Consider the following 15,920-nt stretch of genomic DNA (forward strand, 5'->3'; position numbering starts at 1 on the left):
TTTGAAGTGGTCAAAAATCTTATCGTAATTTTAAATATATAAGAAACGTTATACTTTGACCAGATATTGAATCAACGTGTTATGCATCGCCAATGCCATTCGAATTATTGTTCGTTATCTCCATTACTTCTTTATTACTATCTCTGTGATTGGATTCGTCGGGTAAACATTTTTAAAGACTTAGGGAATGCCTACACAGTCCAAAGTTCCTTATCGATAAGTTAGTTCTCGTATGCGGTTCTTGTTGAGTCACATTCCCTTGCTTGGCTTACATTCTGTCCATTTTGATCAAAGTACTGCTGCACGCTGTACTTCATAACCAATAAAGGTTTCGTTTTATATTACTCTTCGAGCAATTACTTTTATTTCGTGCATTTCTCTCTCGATATCCTCAAATTATTAAAAATGATGAAGGTAAGTCTTGTGTATTTTTTTTTATCTCTTCATGTAAATGGAGTACAATTATAATTGTAAATATTAATTTGCAAAGCCGAGAAAATTTCATGTAACATTTTCATAGCTCGTTACTTTACATTCGTACATGTTTTAGTACCATATTATACTTATTTCACAAATCTAGTTTTCCTGTATTTGGTATTATATTTCTGTGAAATTCATTCGATCATGCTAGCAAATGTTATTCACAACAAGTGTTTTTTTTGGAATAGTTTCGCTGCTGTGGATTGTATCCTGTAATAGGAAACACTAGTTGAAATTACTTAATAATATTGCATAGTTAATAAATATAGTGCAAACTTATAAAAAGGATTAGAAAAGATATCAGTATCTTAAATAGTGCATACTTTGCCAATTACATTGTATTTCAATTTTATGGTTTACCATTAGTATTATGTTACACTTATGATCCTTGTACCGATTTGCTTAATTGTATCGTTATTATATCTGTAATGTATCGTTTTAATACAATTATTTTTATAGTTATGTAGTATGATATAATATAAGATGGCATTAAATAAAGTTTGTATGAATATCAATAAACAAGAATATGGAAAAAACAAATTTAAATAGTTGTTTCCTTTAAAAAGTCTCTTTTCATGACATGCTATAAGAATAAATTATAAACTGAAATATAATGGTCCATATTTGTCTTTTGTTTTTTTGAAATACAATACATCCTTATTTTTCACATGCTTAAAATAGTATATTCAAAAGTATATTATAATAATTAATTACGTATTTTATAACATGCTATGAAAATAATTCATTTAAAAACGAGTCATTCCTTTGGATAAAGGTGTTAAATTTATTAACAAGTACTCAATATATTACAATGAAATTAAACGTTTAAACGAATACTATAATTGACATACATCTTAGGGATTGGTTGCTCTTGTAACTGGAGGTGCCTCTGGACTAGGACTTGGAACTGCACAAAGGTTTGTCAAAGAAGGTGCCAAAGTAGTTATCGCTGATTTACCTACTTCAAAAGGGAATGTTGTTGCTAACGAACTAGGACAGTCAGCCATGTTTGTACCGATGGATGTGAGTTTTAATAAATTTATACTAGTAGTAGTAGTAGTAGTAATAGCGCTAACAGCATGTACTATTTTCAAAAGAAAGAAGCTACTAGAAAGAAGGACATAAGATGAATACTTTTGTTACAATACATTTATTATAGAATTATTAATGACTATTAATTTTAATAGTAATATACGCTTTTTAATATCATTGCCATTGTTAGTTATAATATATTACATGTGCACTACTACTAATACTACTAGTAGCCATTATAAATTGACATTGAACGTTTAGACATCTATTTACATCGAACATCTGGCGTGTATCATTTGCAACATCGTACTTGGTTTTATAAAAGAAACGATTACGATAAATTTATAGCAACTTGTGCGTACAATGACATGCTCTTTTTTTTACAGGTAACGTCGGAGAGCGATGTAACGAATGCATTGGAATTAACGAAGAAAAACTTTGGTAAATTAAATGTCTTGGTGAATGCAGCAGGTGTAGCTTGTGCGTATAAGGCGTATAACTTTGGCAAACAGCGTCCACACTTGCTCGAAGACTTTCAGAGAGTACTGAATGTAAATACTGTCGGAACATTTAACGTTATCAGATTAGCTGCGGGGGTTATGTATGAGAACACACCAAACGAGGATGGACAACGTGGAGTAGTAATTAACACAGCAAGTGTCGCAGCTTACGATGGACAAATGGGTCAGGCAGCATACGCTGCTAGCAAGGGTGGGATCGTCGCTATGACTTTACCGCTTGCCCGCGACTTTTCTAAAGTTGGTATTCGCGTTGTTACAATCGCGCCTGGATTATTCGACACACCTTTGTTGCAATCATTGCCAGACAAGGTGAAATCATTTTTACAAAAAACGGTTCCATTCCCGCAAAGATTGGGCAAGCCAGACGAATATGCACAGCTGGCGCAACACATCGTCGAAAATCCTCTTCTGAACGGAGAAGTTATAAGATTAGACGGTGCTCTCAGAATGCAACCTTGAATCCACACGAACATTTACTAATCACATGAACATGGAAACCGGAGAAAGGGATTTGTAATGCATGGAAAAAGTTTATAAGAAAAATATAAAAAGGCATAAAAATGTATGAAAGATGAATAAAAAACGATAACCTTGTTAGTACATGCAACACCATTATAATTCTTTTAAAATGTACACGAACAACTAAAAGTTTTCATCTATTATAGGTATCGACAATTCTCTTTATTACCTTATGACTGTACATTAACGTCTTGTAAATACGTTGCAAAAGTCGCAACACCCTTCTTTTAAATAGTTAGTTCACTAGAGTATCGTCTAGCAAAAATGTTGTGTACATAGTATTAACATAAAAATTTGCCCAGTCGTCCCGTTTACTCGATTCCCGGTTAGTCTTTCTTCCCGATAACCTCTGGAGATTTCCAGAATTCCAGCAGATGCTGGAATTTATTCTGATGATTTTTTGGAAGAGCCAGTTTATTTGTTAAGGCAGGATAATCGGGATCTCCGAGGTCTAGTCAATCCTAGGCATTCGATTCTTTCAGATTTTGCAGCTTCTCTAGCTGGTCGGGTTGTAACTCATCTGGAATACTTGCCCTTCCTCCCACTACCATCATTTTCTCGGGTACGATCTCGATGTCCTCCGTTTCGGTTTCTTGTACCTCGATCACAGTGCCGCGAGATGGTATCGATTGGGAATTGTCTCCTGTGCTTGGCCCGGATGTCGAGTCCGCCTCGCTACCAGAACTGCTGCTAACTGGGAACGGGGCAGAGTCTGCCGGTAATTCATCGACCGTCGACTTCTCTTCGATGTCTTCGGCTGCTTCTGTGACTTCTTGCTCCTCTTTCTCATCCATTATTACCGTTGCTTCCTTGCAGTCGCTTTCATTCATGTCGGTGGTTGTCGTACTCGATGGCTGATCACCCTCGGAGCTTTCTGTGGATTTCACCGCGTCGTCGGTGGTCTCCTCTAGCCCTGGAAACGGATGCTCGATCTCTTCCATCGGCGTCGCCGCGGTGATCACTATTTGGGCAACACCGAGTCCAAAATCATCGTTAGACTGGTCGCTGTTCAAGCATTGCGACTGTTTTGATTTTTCATCATCTGCCTGGAAACAAAACGATTAGTTCTTTCGATGAGGGATCGTGTTCTTTCATTAATTTCTTTCGACTACCAATTTACCTTGGTTCCCGATTCATCCGATACTTCTACAACTAAGCGGCAGTTTTGTGTGTAAATTGGGACACGGATTAAATATTAACGCAAATAATGGAATAAGAGTATGATATGTTCATATCGATCTTCGTAGAGATAATTGTAACTTACCCACTATACCAGGCCCGGATTCCTTATCGCCATCGAATTGCGAGCCATACTGACTCTTCTGGTCCTTCGAAAGATTTATTATAAAACCATCTTGCTGTTGCTGTTGTTCAACGTTTACGTCGCTAGGTTTTCCACCTTGCGATTCTGTGTTAAACGTTATAATGAGAATGCATCTTTACGTTAAATTTAGACAAGTTGATTATTACCTTTCATTAAACTTTGCGCTAGTTCCTCTTCTAACAAGAATTCTGGAACCTCTGGTGGCGTAAATACAGGTGGCGCGGAGCTTGGCGGCGTTATGTTCTCCTACCGATCAGAGGAAAGTCAAGTTAAAAGTGCAAATCATATTTTCGCGGCTCTATTCATCGACTGCAATTTAACCTGCGGGGTCAAAGGCGAACCGTCAGCGCCACATGGTTCCACTATTAAAGACGGGAACAATCCTCGTTGTCCACGTAATTCACCTTCCCACCATCCGTCGTCCACGTCGTGTGGTTCCTTCTTCAGAACTCTCATAATGTCACCCTCGAAGAAGCTAAGTTCTTCGTCGCATGTGGCGTCGTAATCGTAAAGAGCGATACAGTATTGTTCCATTTCTGGAAAAGTAAAGTGATTCTAATATTGTTATAATCCAAGTACGCAGCGCTTCGTGTAGCTGAAAAGGTCTCAAATTTTGTTCAACACAAATATCGAGAATGTTGCATGTTTACCTCCTATGTGATTTTGTACAATAGCTTCAGGGGCAGCCTGTTGTAGATTAGCGTCGGGATCGACTGCATCGTGATCGTCGATCGTATAATCAACCGAGGAGAAAGATATTTGCTGTACGAGCAACGGACCTTGAGAGCTGAGACCAGAAGTAACCTCAGGCTCTCTCTCGACGTCGAGATAATTCTGAGGAACGAAACCTTCCTCGCCTCGATAATTTCGTGCTCGTAGCCAACCGTCACCGTCACCTTCGCCGACGACTTCGAGTTGTTCGCTCTCGACGATCGACAACTCGTCTGGATTTTGTGCCTGCGACAAAATTTGTTATAACGATATTATATAAGGTGAAACGAATACACAGAGTGTCTACAGTCAAACGATTGTTTCGTACCGTGTACGAATAAAGCGCGGTGCATTTGTATATAGGTTGAGCCGGAGGCTGTTCAGATGTTTCGTGGACTTCGGTTTGTTCGTCTTTCTCCTCGTTGTCCCAATCTACGGCTGTCGGGTCATCCCAACCGACGGTGAGTTGCTCTATTCGTTGTTTCTCTTGTTCGAGCAAAGCTGTTTAACAAATATGTTATTGCATATTTATGTTTGGATTCGCGATACGTAACTCAGGTGTCACCCACCATCTACTTCTTCGCTATCGTGCCTCTGTCTTTCCTCTGTTGATTCCTCTTCTTGTTGAGGAGCATTTCGTGCGCTGCCTGGCCGCTCGACGGTTGTCAAATCGCTTCCACCATCTCCGTCGCTGTCGTAGAACGAATCTGACGACGGATGTTCCTGCGTGGCGAAACGAATATTATTTAGACATCAAACAGTCAAATGTATTTCCAGCCTCGGAGTCTTTCGAGACCTCGAACTTATAAACAGAAGGGTTACATTCTCAATGGGGGTTCATCGAGGTTTTCGTAAGTAGATTAAAGAATAAATACCGCCGTTCCAGACGCGTCGGTTCTGACGGACAGGGAGCTGGCCGAACGCGGCATATCCTGCACGCTTAATGTTTCGACCTCTTGAAGCCATTCGTCGACGTTCACTAAAGAAACAACGAGAACGAAGTAATAGCCACGAGCAACGTTAACAGATTTATTGAAATATTACTCGAATAGAAAAGGGAACGGAATATTTAACAAACCTCCACCGTTTCGAAGGCATTCTATTCTTGATTCTGCCTTTAGCTTTGCTGTCTAATGAACAAGTAAACGTGTAAGGAAGAGAATTCACGTGATTCGCGTTTCACCAGAAATCTTACCTCTGCTCGTCGTATCGCGTGCTTCAGTTCGTCGATTTTCGTGTCTATATCTGGCCCTTGTGGATCGTTCGGATCAGTCTGTGAAATCGTTATCGTCGTGTTATATCGTCTAGCGAAACATTTTCGTTTGATCGTTAATTATGTCGTTAACCTTTTGTCCAGATTCTTTAAGTTGCACGAGAACTTGAAGTTTCCTATTATTTTCTCGGATGCTGCTTACTTCGCGAGCTATTCTCGTCGACCAGCGACGAGCTTCCTTCCCGAGCGTGGCTGCAGCGGCATGATCGGCCGTTATCCTGCAGGGAATTCGACGATTCAAATACAGGGAACAATATAGTTGCTCGAATCAAAATATCTTCAATATGTTATATATATACCTTTCTACTGGATCGTGATCGCAAGGCTCGAAATCGTACTGTATGTGTTGCTTCAAAACAGGATAATACAGACAGCAACATTGTATGTTGTACTCTCTGGTGAGCTGAAACAGATACGAGAAGCGACCATGAGATAGCGCGAAATGCTTCGTTTATCAATTGTTCCAGATGTTTCAATAGCTCACCTGTTGTGCTTGATCGCGAATTTTCGTGAAGCTGTTTTGCGTTGCCAAACAGGTCAACAGTTCTGTACGACCCATCAGGGTTAAATATTCAGCCACCTTATCGTAAACGCCTTGCTCCAAATACTGCCGGAAGAAAAGAAAAGTGTTTTCATCGTCTGCAAGCGATTCTAAGTGACGCGAATCGGAAGGTGAAGGGGAAATTTTCATACCTGCATGGTGTTTTGTAAATCGACTACAAAATATCTATTTTGATGGGCATTCGCAGCGGCGAGACTAAGTAAATAATCGTTCCGAGCTCCGGTTGATTTTTCTTCCAAAGCATCGCGTTTAGAGCTTACCTAATCGCATAAGTATTTCAATGTTTATTACTTAATTATTCTTATTTGCGCATACTTATAACTAGACTGCGGACGCTTATGCAAAGTATGTCCTAAGTTTTATACTTTTGCATTTGCACATTTTCATATACAGTCAGTGTAATAAGTATTCGTACAGGAACCATTTATTTTAAATTAGAATTTTATTTGCCATAAATGCATAAACATCCGCGGTCAATTAACAACATCGCGATGGTCTCGTATACCTTAGCGCTGTTCTTTTGTAATGAAGTTATCGATTGAAAGAAGGACCCCTTCTTTTTCTTCAGTCTGAAAACGACGATAAATCGTGCATTAGGTTTTCGATCGATTACCAAACCGTGATCAATTATAATCATCGCGCGCACGTACTTTTCTTCTATGTCTTTTGCCTTGTCTCGTACATCATGGGCGCTATGCTCTTCGTCGAAGTATAATTTCTTCGTTTTGTCTACGTCTTGCACGCACGTTTGCAATTCTTTTTGTACTATCATTAATTGGTCGATTGCCTGGAACGAGAGAAACGTTACCCACACGCTGGCGATAAATATAAACGGTACGCGATTGTTTAACATTTTTTCAACCTTCTTGGATATCTGGATTTTGTGAATCTTTAAACTTTTCGCGTCGTCGGCGATTTGCTGTTGGAAAACCTCCACCGCTGCTAATCGCGCTCTGGCGAGCTTTTCGTTTTCCTCCAGCACGGTTCGCCAAACGTTCCACATGTTCCTGAAAATGAGAATCATGTAAATATACATATACATGTATAAGCGAGAAATGTTTTAGCATTTTTTAGTATAGCAACAACAACAAAAAAATGATAATAATAATAATAATAATAAAACCCACCATTTTTCTTCTGCGCCATCGACTTTGAGATCTGGTATATTTGGTATTTTCTTATTCAAGTAGGCAGAAGATATTTTGAGGAGCGCCTGTAAACGAAACGTCGAACGTAAATCATAAACATTCGTATTCCACGGCTATAAACGTTCGTGACGGAGCATTCGACTTACCTCGGAATAGGATTTCTCGATGGCAGACTTTTTGATTGTAAAGTTGCTGAAAAATAAACGTGATTGGATCAGATAATGCTCACGCAACGTACGTACAAATGGCTGTAATATTAGCCCTTTGTTCACTGGCAGGACTCGTAAGTACCCTTAATTTTCTCATGGATGCTTTGAAACCTATCGTGACGTTCAAGTTGGTCCAAGTTCACCGAGTTCACTTCTATGAAGTTCGTTTTTAATTTCTTTTGGAAGCTACGTTCTCGTTTCCTTCTTTGGAAAATGTTGAAAAGAGGAAACGGGACAAACATATCGCTGCATAAGACCAAGATGGACGCCTGGATTTTAAAAACTCTTTGAGAAATTCGGTAAACAAAGGGTTAATCGCGCAATGTCTGTGAAAAAAGAAGCGAACGCGTAAATATTATCAACGCGCCAGGGGAACGATGAAACGCAGCCTGATATCTGTCGAAACCGTTCGGATATCGAATAAACGTTTCTGGTTTGCATTCCATCAGGAGGCGTCGATATCAAAGTATTCGTTCGAGGACAGTCCCGTTAAAAAGTAGCTAGTCGAATTTAAAGCTCAAGATCGCAAAGAACAAGCATTATTGGGAAACTCTTCGGTCCGTCGAAAGTAAAAGTGAGCCCGTCGAAGAAACGGAAATCCGTGACGCGAATCGACTCGCGTTTAAGACGTTTAAAGGGCTTTCATCTAATCCCCTTTTACATAAGTTTCGGACTCACCGAATGTCTTCCAGAAGGTCGCACTCGTGCTGATTTTTCGCTTGCAACTTCGCAGCCTGCTCCGCGTGCACATTCTTCAGGAATTTTACGAAATTTCCCTGCAAGAGGAAGAATACCGAGTAAACAATCGCGCTACGATGGCGCACTCGACCTACTTTTTTTTTTTTTTCTTATCTCGGAAGGAACGCGAATCCTTTTCTTTGCGGACGAGTCTCGAGAATTGACTTATCCTCTGCCAGCGAAGGGATGGGATCAGGGTCGCTGACGATATTTACTTGGAACTACTTCGAATTAACCCTTTGCACTCGAGAGGTGGCTCTCAGTCGCCAGGATCTCAGTCACTAGGTTTCCAGCAGCTAGAGATGCTTTTTTAGCATTCTATTGTCACGAATGCTGAGCTTAGTTAATTCGCTTCGAAAACGAGATCTGTAATTTGAGATTTGAAAGTCAGTCTTTGCCTCAACGACAATCATTTTATCGACACTTCGAGTTCCAAAGAAATGAAACCTAAAGGAAACCTAGATGGTGACTGAGAGTCGCCCTCAGGATCTGTAGCAGTGTTTGTAGCTACGGTACGGGCTTAGCAATCCCGAGGTACCCGAGCTAGACGGGGGTCAGCGGGCCCCAACAGAATGTGTTGTACAGATGTGTGAAGGATCGTCGATGCGAATTGTAAATGTAAATGCAATGTAAATGTAATGAAAAAGAAAACACATATGTGTAGAACGGGTAAATTGTAAACACGTACGTGTAAGACTGGTGAATTGTACAAGCAAGACTGGTGAATTGTACAAGCAACACAGAATGTCAAATAATGTTACAGGAAAAGTGTAAACGGTCCATTAGGGACCACGCTATAAATAAAGATAATCGAATCGACTGAGAGTCACCTCTCGAGTGCAAAGGGTTGATTGTCGAATATATTCACCATGAATTTCGCACATTTTTCGTACGTTCTCCTCGTATCACGATACTTTAATGTATAAAATCCCCGGTGTACGAGTTTCAAGGTAGACGCGATATTTATAAATTTATAATACCAAGAAGCTCGTCGCCAGCCCCGAGAAAGTATCTCCCGATCTTTTACGTGACCCCCATCCGTGCGTTAAATATACGTTACCAGGCCCGATACTCCGTACACGTTTTCCAATATCGTACAAGACGACGTGCCCCGTTTGATTGTTTCGCGCGGCGTACTCTCGCGAAAGAGAGGCCAGCATCCGACGAACGCGCGAAATAAACGACTGTCTCTCTTTTCTCTTCGATTATCGGTTGTTCTGGGGCGCCGGGCAATAATTGCCGGACGGTGAAGGTAACAAGGGTGGCGCTTTAATTAGCGGCGACATTGTTTGAAGTCAAGTTCAATTTTGCGGTACAAGCTGGCGCATCGGCGATTTCGTTACGCGTCACGGCTCGCTTTGACCCCGTGAACTCTGCCCGACCGAGTCGATAGCGGGGGTTTCGGGCCACCCGAACCTGGTGTACACGAGTCCTCCGGGAGGAGGGAGCCCTGGTCGATGAAGTCCGGAGAAGAATTTGGCCGAGAAAACGGGGCCAGGGGCGACTGAGGGGCCGCCGCGGGGACCGAGGGGGCTGTTTGCTTAACGAAACCAGCCCCTCGGGTGGAAACAGAGGAAAACGCGAGCTTGCTGTTACCCATGCAAAGCTAATCCGCTCTGGACAAAGTGGCTAAGCGGGTTTCTGTAGCATTTAAATTGCCGGTACTATTGCGAAAGGGAAGATTAAGTTATCTATGCGTCATTAAGGTGGTCGCTACTCGGTTTTCGAACATTTTTCTTTTGTCCAAATTTAATCAAATTTTCCGAAGCCACGGCCGACGTGACTTTCTTTACTTATATTTATACTAAATATATTGATAAAGTAGATCGATTCTATGGAAAGAACGAACAAAAATTAATACGACAAGAAAAGCCACCTTTTTTTTATTTTTTGCGTTTCCTGAAAAATCGTACGTTTTTTTTTTGTTTGGCGCAGGACCGCTTTATCCACGAAACAGCGAATGCGGTTTGTCAAAATTGTATTTGGTTAAAAAAAAAAATAAAAAAAGATTTGTAGTTTAGAGTTTGTAGAACAACCGAAAAAAGGTTAGGTACGATCGGATGAGGCATAGCTGAGAAAAATCTACCGAAAGATGTCAAATTCGACTTGGTAAAAAACAGCTGATAGTACGCCTCCCCCCCCTGCCCCTTCTTAAGATAACGAAACGAGTGATACCGATTCAGTATCGGCGCGTATTACGTCACCGCCACGACTGGGAAAAACGATTGACATTAAGTACCGTACGAACAGGTATCAAACGTTACTTAACCTCTTCACTCGTAAATTCTTTATGATAAACAGCGCAACGTACGCAGCGATAGATATCCGTTTTCGCATTCTGGAATCGATCTCGATTCTCTGTCTGAATCTGTAAAAATATGAATTTGGATAAACATCCGCGGTCTATTATATCACGTAGGTTGATTCGACTCGTGAATTCACCTTCGAGGAATAAGGTCAGCCTCCTCTTCGTTGGTGGATAGCGTAGAGATTGGTTCCTGTATCGTTTAGGGCTTGGAACGGCCGCCCTTTTGACTCTCCCGTATTAATTAACGTAGCTATTTAACTAACTGACGATTAATACGGTGGGACGGCTCCAGCTGGTCAAATCGTTTAAAATTTCAGCTGCTCTCTTATCGATTGCTCCTCGAAGGTCTAGCGTTGCATTTTTGAATGCCTCTACGGTCTAAAGACGCAAGCAATCACTCCCGCGCCCGCTAGCAGCGTCGCGTATTGTTAGGCGGATCGTTAAACGTGGAAAAACTACCATCGTCGTTGCCAACTACGATGCCATGTTTCAAAGCTTTTCTTTCCTGTTCCTTTTTTTCTCTTTTTTCATTCGCGTACCGACGACTCGGCTAACGCGGTAACGGAATTATCGAACAACAGCGAAAACCATTCTGGTGCGCTTCGATTCGCTCGTATTCGGCGCAACGATTTTGACGCGTGTACAATTTTTAACGCGTCTCTCTGTTATACCCCTCCCATGCTCGAAGACGTTCAAACTTTTACGTTTATGAACTTGGCTGAGGTATCTGTGTTTAGGAACTAATTTGAGATTTTCGTTCACTTATGTATGAAGGTTATGTTTGGTTATGTTTCGATCGGTGAACGCAGCGGTCGAATAATCGATTGATCGATGTGTTCGACATTTTTCGGGCAGGTTCGCGAGATGTCGTGTCGCGTTGTGGTTTGTTTCTATGCAAGCAGCGGGAGGGTGTGCGTGCGGATATGTTTTTATACTTTTTCGATTGTACAGACTGTCCCAAAAATGTTGTAACACCTTGAAAGGGTTGGTTCGGGAGGTGATTTGAAACAACTTTTCCTTAGCGAAAATGTTGTCCGAGGTTTCGTTAAGGAGATATCGATAGAAAACATCCGACCAATCAGAGCGCGAGTATGCCGGTTGAGCGTAGGCTACGCGCTAGGCGGCCGCGCTCATACGCTACCGCGGCCGCTCCAACGGTATATTCGCGCTCTGATTGGTCAATGTTTTCCATTAATATCTCCACAACGAAGCCCCGGACAATATTTTCGCTAAGGAAAAACTTGTTTCAAATCACCTCCGGAACCACCCCTTTCAAGATGTTACAACATTTTTGGCACACCCTGTATGTTCCCAAATACATCCTATTTACTACATACTTCTCACGCGACCAATTTATTCCCCACCCTCGATCATCCCAAATCCTACATGTATGCTTTCCGTCGAGGAACTAAGAAAAATTCATTCTCGATGTTAAGCATCAATGGAAATGAATTTTTATGGAGTTAGAAAAATAAATATCAAATGTTCGATTACATAGTTTCCTCTAGTTTAACCACAGTAGAAATTTTCAATTTTTAAGTAAGAATGTATCAGTAACGTCTACTGTCGGCAACAATCGAAATTAATCAAAAATTCCCAAAAGTTTCGATCGATTTCCTCACTTTTTCCCCCCTGTATTTTCTTTTTCTTTTTCAAATTAATTCCACGTTACGCTTTCTCGTAACATCGAGAAACATACAATTTTATAAATACATCGTTTATCGATTTCGAGAGAAGCAAAAATTAGAACCAGCCGGGTTATTTTCGAACGTTTTTATTCTCGATGGTTCTCCAAAGTAAACATTTTATTTGATACCACTCGGGGAATAATTTCGCTTTAATTCGAGCCAGGCCCTGCGAGGCGGAAAGGTCAAGCTTTTAAGCTGCGCGAGGCGCGCTCGACAAAGTGCCTACGCTACAGTAAAGAATTTCAGGCTCCTGGATAAAGGAAATTTATAACTAGGGCCGTGACAAAGACGTTTATTACTCTAAAAGAAGGAAAAAAAAAAAGAAAAGTGAAAAAAAATCCTTTATCGATCACGGAGCGTAACGAGCTTTCACGGTGCCAAGGAAAGGAAAGGCCGAGAGAGGCCATCTTTAAAAGAGTCATCGAAAATTACGGAGGATTAAAATTATAAGAGTTATTATTCAACGAATAGTTTACGTTTTTAGACTATGGTAATTGCTAGTCATAGCAATTAATTTTCTTCTAAAACATATATGGATCACGGAGGATAATCTTCAACCCCTAGAGCAAACATAACTAGCGAAAAGCTCGTTTCAACGCGTTCCCCTTTTCGATCTCTCGGTGTCTCGTTGAATTCTTATCGCTCGACTAGCATTCGACAAGTGGGAAGTGGGTCAGGAAAGCCTCGATCTTTAACTGCGAAACTTCATTGTCGTGGAAGCGAGACGAAGGGCTGGTTCCGCCGCTTGATAAATAGGTCAGGAAATGTTACCCTTAACGAAATAGGCGTGACTAAATAATCCGTGCATTGTTCGTTCCTTCGCGCGATCAACCAGCAGACAAAGTCGCAAAGGAGGTTTTACTCAATTCAACATATATATTTTTTTTCCTCAATATGCTTCGAAAACAATTCAATTCGTTTCCACTAAGTGAGATCTTTTATCTACTGTATTAGTAAGTCCCTTAAAAATGATTTATTATCTGTATTGTAAGAGTTAAACGAAAAATCAGGCACCGGGGATTCGAACCCACGATCCTCGGATCCACGGCCGGCCGCTTTAACTACACGACCAATCTTGTATTCTACGTTTTGTGTTCTCGTTTGACTCCTTATCGTTGTCCGAAGTACGGGAAGCACGGATACTACAGTATTATAAGTAAAATTCATATGTTGATTTACGTAAAGAATCGAGACTTAAATTACGTTTTATCTTCTAAACGCTACTATATTATCAATATTTTCGTTCGCTATACACGCATAAACATCCGCAGTCTAGGTACAAGTAACGTAACGCAAAGGAATTAATATCTTTTTATAAATGCAGGCAAATTATGGGCGGAAAGAAATAACGAGTATCGGAACAGCCGTTTTAATTTTATTCGCGTTATCGCGTTTCGTTTAAAGCCGAATGATCATCTCTACGGTGCTCTCTGCAACCCGACTACTAATGAGTCTGAATGCATATCTAACGTTGACAAGAAATCGTTATTGGCACACTCTGTAAACACTATTTCGCTGTACCAATATAGACCATTGGAGAGGATCGGTTAGCTCTTTAATTCGAGAAAAATTAATTCGATGTTTATCGTTACGTTTGCAGATATACTCGTAGTTCTTTAAATTGAAAAATTTGTTCGTTCCGGTGACCGAATTTTTCTGTTCTTCGCTCCCCCCTCCCCTCTCTCTCGTTAAAGTTAGCGAATTATCGCGAAGAAACATGGCCCCAAAATCGTCCTATATTCAAAATTCGAGATCGATTTCAGCGTTCACATCGTGCAGTTACATAACGAAGATGCTCGGAAATTTCGAAGACGGAAGGACGTGTCACGGAAGAATACGAACGATGTCTGAATTTATCGCGAAAGAAGGATTCGCAAGGGAAACCGTTGACCGTATGGCGATGGGAGGACACGGGTAATTCGCTGGTTCGATCCGATCGCGGCGTTAACCCGGGTCTACGGCCAGTTTCTCGTATTTTGAGGTCAGCTTTTGGTATAGATTCGCATCGAAGGCCCGAAGCGCGCATCGATTTTCTCATCGTGGCAGCGTTCGAGCGGCGTTTACGTCAATTTTTCTGCGAGACGTCGCTGAAGATCGATACTCGCGGCGAGATTCGCGTATCTCGATCGTCCTGAAGACAGGAAGCGCCAGCCCTACGGAGTTCCTCGGACGTATGCATTCGAGGCTCTCGCGTTTCTACTGGATTAACGTTATCTGGTCCCCGGACCAACGAGAAAACTTGCCTCGGTGTCCTGGAAGGATCGCTGGGCCTCTCGTTAGCGGAAATCCATGAGATTTATCGAGAGTTACCGAGGGACCCGTCTCGTGGGTACGTGGTCGTGATCGCGCACGGATAATGGAGGAAAGATCGAAGATGGTTCGAGTGTTACAGTTTCGAAGGATGCGATGTCTAAAGAGGAGATGTCATTTTGGTTCGAGAACGTATAGAAACGGCATGTGTCTGGTCGGATGTCGGTCTCGTGGGCTTACTTTTCTCGGTGGTGGTTGCATGCTGGACGAGCGGCCTGCTCTGCAGCCTCACCGCTGGCAGCCCGTTTTACACCGTCGTCCGCCGGGGAGGGGTGCTCTGTTGTTTTCGTACGCCTCACCCGACACAACAATAAACGCGTTACCACCCTCCGCACTGCTCGCGTGTTCGTACGCCACTGCTCTCCTGCCCTCGACCGAGCTACCCTATTTATTGATCGCGTACGCGCCTGCGTTCTCTTCGCGTTTAACCACGGACGAGATGCGAAATAGATCCAACGTCCCATAGAACCATGCGGCACTGCTCCTTGGAAGCTCGTTTACCTGCAGATTATCGATTCCAAATGGAACAAGATTATAGCGCCAGATTATACTGATGCTATCTTGTTAATGCGTTAATTGGCCCACGAATAAAATGTATCCTTGCTTGGCATGTACAACTACAATTACAATATAGTTGTGCAAGAGTATTTGTCTAATACTCTTTGCTCTTTGTTTAGATTCTATTCTCTTACTACCTATTGCTAAAAGGAATCTGAAAAAATAGTATCCTGTATTATTAGTCGTTACATGTTTCTCATCAAATATACTACTTATAATAATCTAGCTATTCTATAACAAATATCTACGTAAGTTGCGCAGTCTGTTTTTGTCTATCCTATAATATTGCGCTTTACATGCTAGTCAGTCTTATCAGTCAGTTATCTAAAAATATACGTGTTTTGTTTTCGTGTTATTTATCATTTCATTACTTGTTATACACTATGACACAATAAAACATGAATTTTGTCACTATTTTAACGATATCGAAGTCTGTGGTTCTCAGTAGATTTTCAATTGGCGGGATACTAATGCTAATTAGTATAGGTTCAGTGGCGCCATCGGTGGAAGAACACCCAAGTTTATAGTAAAAATAGTTC

The 15,920-nt window shown here is 41.3% G+C and overlaps 2 protein-coding genes across 6 annotated transcripts; one reads left to right on the forward strand and one right to left on the reverse strand.

Moving 5' to 3' along the window:
- The first annotated feature begins 163 nt into the window (after positions 1–163).
- On the forward strand, positions 164–2,633 carry LOC128872565 (3-hydroxyacyl-CoA dehydrogenase type-2). Its single transcript, XM_054115397.1, has 3 exons — positions 164–414; positions 1,339–1,503; positions 1,899–2,633. Exons 1-3 carry the CDS (start codon positions 406–408, stop codon positions 2,490–2,492), a joined length of 768 nt encoding a protein of 255 aa, XP_053971372.1. The 5' UTR covers positions 164–405; the 3' UTR covers positions 2,493–2,633.
- On the reverse strand, positions 421–15,203 carry LOC128872559 (protein nervous wreck). 5 transcript variants are annotated; one of them, XR_008456214.1, is made up of 22 exons: positions 15,004–15,200; positions 8,458–8,555; positions 7,717–7,762; positions 7,550–7,635; positions 7,285–7,429; positions 6,928–7,209; positions 6,554–6,682; positions 6,345–6,467; positions 6,160–6,263; positions 5,934–6,078; positions 5,783–5,860; positions 5,666–5,717; positions 5,463–5,566; positions 5,157–5,310; positions 4,916–5,088; positions 4,527–4,833; positions 4,198–4,412; positions 4,023–4,122; positions 3,817–3,960; positions 3,673–3,704; positions 2,722–3,598; positions 421–690 (listed from the first exon to the last, which is right to left on the reverse strand). XR_008456214.1 is itself a non-coding variant. In XM_054115383.1 (22 exons), exons 1-22 carry the CDS (start codon positions 15,022–15,024, stop codon positions 3,008–3,010), a joined length of 3,057 nt encoding a protein of 1,018 aa, XP_053971358.1. In that variant the 5' UTR covers positions 15,025–15,201; the 3' UTR covers positions 2,780–3,007. The 5 variants fall into 5 exon arrangements, 4 of the variants coding, with proteins under 4 accessions (XP_053971358.1, XP_053971359.1, XP_053971360.1 ...); XM_054115383.1 differs by lacking the exon at positions 421–690 and having other exon boundaries at positions 2,780–3,013; positions 3,086–3,598; positions 15,004–15,201; XM_054115384.1 differs by lacking the exon at positions 421–690 and having other exon boundaries at positions 2,780–3,598; positions 6,928–6,991; positions 7,073–7,209; positions 15,004–15,199.
- Positions 15,204–15,920: the final 717 nt, after the last annotated feature.

Source organism: Hylaeus volcanicus, chromosome 2 (genome assembly GCF_026283585.1).
Source record: "Hylaeus volcanicus isolate JK05 chromosome 2, UHH_iyHylVolc1.0_haploid, whole genome shotgun sequence".
NCBI classification, from domain to species: Eukaryota; Metazoa; Arthropoda; class Insecta; order Hymenoptera; family Colletidae; genus Hylaeus; species Hylaeus volcanicus.

Bases quoted from the DNA above. Each gene is read 5' to 3' on its own strand.
- LOC128872565 (XM_054115397.1), top strand. The intron at 1,504-1,898 runs GTGAGTTTTAAT...TTTTTTTTACAG, and splicing joins CCATGTTTGTACCGATGGAT to GTAACGTCGGAGAGCGATGT.
- LOC128872559 (XM_054115383.1), bottom strand. From the start codon at position 15,024: ATGCAACCACCACCGAGAAAA. The intron at 4,834-4,915 runs GTACGAAACAAT...ATTTTGTCGCAG, and splicing joins CCGCGCTTTATTCGTACACG to GCACAAAATCCAGACGAGTT. The intron at 4,413-4,526 runs GTAAACATGCAA...TTACTTTTCCAG, and splicing joins TGTACAAAATCACATAGGAG to AAATGGAACAATACTGTATC.